The 3,741-nt window shown below is 37.7% G+C and overlaps 1 protein-coding gene across 1 annotated transcript; it reads right to left on the bottom strand.

Moving 5' to 3' along the window:
* Window positions 1–742: 742 nt before the first annotated feature.
* Window positions 743–3,195, bottom strand: EAH_00043630 (melanocyte proliferating gene 1, putative; the record flags this gene model as incomplete). Its single annotated transcript, XM_013394969.1, has 4 exons — window positions 743–1,099; window positions 1,382–1,851; window positions 2,125–2,555; window positions 3,029–3,195. 4 exons carry the CDS (start codon window positions 3,193–3,195, stop codon window positions 743–745), a joined length of 1,425 nt encoding a protein of 474 aa, XP_013250423.1.
* Between the last annotated feature and the right edge of the window lie 546 nt (window positions 3,196–3,741).

Consider the following 3,741-nt stretch of genomic DNA (forward strand, 5'->3'; position numbering starts at 1 on the left):
GCTGCTGCTGCTGCTGCAGCAGCAGCAGCAGCATAAAGATGCAGCAATAGAGGAGGTCCTCTTCTTTTCATTGTTTAATTAAAACAACAGACATAAACAAAATATGTCTTTCTCATCTGTCTCCTTGCTTCTTCTCTATCTCTCTAATATATATATATATATACATATATATATATATATATTATGTATATATTTGTTTATATTTATATTTATATTTGTATTTATAATTTATATTTATATTTGTTTATTATAACACAATTTTATTTATTTTCTTTTTTTGCTCCCTCCAGTGTTTGCCTGACCATCTCGTATGCAGCAGCCTGAATATACACACAAACATATATATATAAATATATATATATATGTATATATGTATATATATTTATATGTATATATATATGTATATATATATATGTATGTATGTATATATATATGTGAAGATATCGAGATACATATCTTTATACATATACATAAATATATATATATATATATATATAAAATCTACATATATATACAGATATGAATATATATATATATATATATATATACAGGTATAAACATATATACATATATATAAAGGTATATATAAATATATATTTATATGTAAGTCCGGCTGCTACAAATGCATGCAAATGCAGACACGGATGAATTTGCGCATGTCCTCGCATCCATTTAAACAAATTATTTAATTAATTTAATTAATTTAATTAATTAATTTAATTAATTAATTAATTTAATTAATTTAATTATATCTAACCCTCGTCTTCGTTATCCCTAAGAAGCCAGTTGAATGACAGAAGACGAAATCCTCAGGGCGTATGGGTTCATCTGCTGCTGCTGCATCGCCGCCGCTGCTGCTGCTGCTGCTGCTGCTGCTGCTGCTGTTTGCAAGCACAGCCTTCCCAAGAGCTTCATCTCTAAGCCCCCCCCACTCCTCTCTTAGTCTAAGTCTACACTTAAACTGCTGACCTTCTTCTTGTATACACCTTATACTCCAACTAACCTTTAAACCTTCTTTTTCAATCCTCTCTGCTTTGTACACCGCAAACTTCAGCTTCTCACTCAATCCTAACTCGCGCTCAAGGTTATACACGTGATCCTACAACAGCAACAGCAGCAAATGCACATGCAACAGCAGCAAATGCACATGCAACAGCAGCAAATCAAGCAGCAGCAGCAAATCAAGCAGCAGCAGCAAATCAAGCAGCAAAAGCAAATATACCACCACCAGCAGCAAATTCAGCAGCAGCAACAATTGCGGCAGCAGCAACAGCAGCAAATGCAGCAACAGCAGCAAATGCAGCAGGAAAAGCAGCAAATGCAACAGCAGCAGCAGCAGCAACAGCAGCAGCAGCAGCAGCAGCAGCAAGAAGCTATATACCTCGTAGGGGGCCCACTTGGCGAGTTCAAGCACATGCTCTTGAAATTCTTTTGGGGCTGGAGAGTTAAGAATAGCTTGCTTAACAATATTGCGAGCAGGGAGCCACTTGTCTCTTAAATAAATAACTGCGTCTCTAAAGGTCTCATCAGCATAAGCTAGAGCAAGACGAAATGCACAAAGAGCTTCAGCGCTCCCCCCTATAATAGGTATATCTACAAAGCTGCATGCAGGAGCCCAGCCCTTACCTTTAGCAGCAGCAGCAGCAGCAAATGCTGCTGCACCCTCTGGTGTTTCCTTATATTGCTGCTGCGCTCGCTGCTGCAGCCAACGCCAGTAGCCGCATGCACCCAGTTTATCTGCTTCTTCTTCTTCATCTTGTGATGGATATAAGTTTTTAACTTTCTTTGCTAATGTTGTGGGGTCAACATATAAAGGATCTGCAGATATACTTACCCCGTTATCTACTGCATCTATACACTCGACAAGATTAATATACAGCGCAAGCATTATTTGTCTAATAGACTCCTCATCCTCTATGCCTGAACATATAAACAAACAAATATATTATTATTTATGATATCAAATATCTATAATATATACATCTATACACCATAGAAAATGCATTTATATACAAAAATATATATGATAAACATATAAATAAATAAATAAATAAATAAACAAACAAATAAACAAATAAATAAATATAAATATATATATATATATATTTGTTTATTTATACACACCATATCTTTCTCTTAGAATTTGTTCTCCATAGTGGCTGAAGATGAGACCGGCGCTGCTGAGTTTGGTGACGGGTTGTCTGCCTTGGGATCGACTCCGTTTATGCTGGGGTAGAACCCCACAATCTTGTTGGGATCGATCCTGATCATCGTGGGATCGAACCCCACACTCTTGTGGGGATCGATCCCGATCCCGATCCCCATCCCGATCCCGATCCCGATTTACCTCGAAGCGACTAAAATCAAAAGTATGTGTAAATGAAGGCTGATGATGATCAAACCGCCTCTTCTTTGGGCAATACTCGCCCCCCACATCAACAACAATGGAGCAGCGATCCCAGTCTTTCTGCTGTCTGCTTCGGCATATCCTCGCACCCTTGAACTCTTTTAGAGATAATAACAATGTGCAAGCCAGCACTTCGTCCAAGTGAAACCTAAGTTAACTCGCCAAACAAAAACAATAAATATATAAATATATAAATATAAATATATATATATATATATATTTGTCTGTGTGTTATCTGTAGATAAAAGCAAATAAATATAATACAAACAAAATATGTATACTAATAATATTAATTTCTATTAATAATAATATTATTATATTATTATATTATTATTATTATATTATTATTATGACTTATTATTACAGTAATAAGCGCAATACTAAACAAATGCAATAACAATGTCAGACAGAGCGCCGACGCTATAAAAATACACAAAAAAACAAAAAATAAAACAATTAATAAAATATAATAACAATAATAATAATAATAATAATAATAATAAGTAATAAACAATAATAATAATAATAAACTTGAAGCAAAGCAAGATAAACAAACAGATTAAATAAACAAATAAATAAATAAATAAATATAATAAGCAAACAAAACACAAAAAGATGCACCTCCCATCGTGCGTTCCGATTACAGGCCCTTCTAAACCCCAAAACTCATCAGGAGACAGACGAACGGGGCCAGCAGCAGCAGCAGCAGCAACAGCAGCAGCAACAGCAGAAGAAGCCGCAGGAGCAGTAGCCCCAGTAGCAGCTGTCGCGTTCTTTTGACCCCCCATCTCAACCTGCAACAGCAGCAACAGCAGCAACAGCAGCTGATGCAGCAGCAGCACTAGCAGTAAGACAGTATCTGCAGCAGCAGTTGAACTAGCAGCAGCAGTATCAGCAGCAGCAGCAGCAGCAGCAGCAGCAGCGGCATTATTGGCAACAGCAAAAACAGCAATATCACCATCAGCAGCAGCAGAAGTACTAGCAGCAGCAGCAGCAGCAGCAGTATTAGCAGCAGTAATAGCAGCAGCATCAGCAGCAGTAAGAGCAGCAAACAGCAGCAGCAACAGCAGCAGTAACGGCAGCAAACAGCAGCAGCAGCACCAGTAAGAGCAGCAAACAGCTGCAGAAACAGCAGCAGCAACAGCAGCAGCAGGATCAGTAGCAGGTTCAGCAGCAAACAACAACAGCAGCAAACAACAACAGCAGCAACAACAGCAGCAACACACAAACAATGACTCCTTGATGCTGCTGCAGCAGTTGGTTAGCTGCTGCTGGCGTAAGTAGGAGGAGGAGATATGAGAGCAGCAGCGAGAAGAAGCAGACAAAGAAAATAA

This window comes from Eimeria acervulina, genomic scaffold (assembly GCF_000499425.1).
Source record: "Eimeria acervulina Houghton genomic scaffold, Eah_scaff586, whole genome shotgun sequence".
NCBI lineage: Eukaryota > Apicomplexa > Conoidasida > Eucoccidiorida > Eimeriidae > Eimeria > Eimeria acervulina.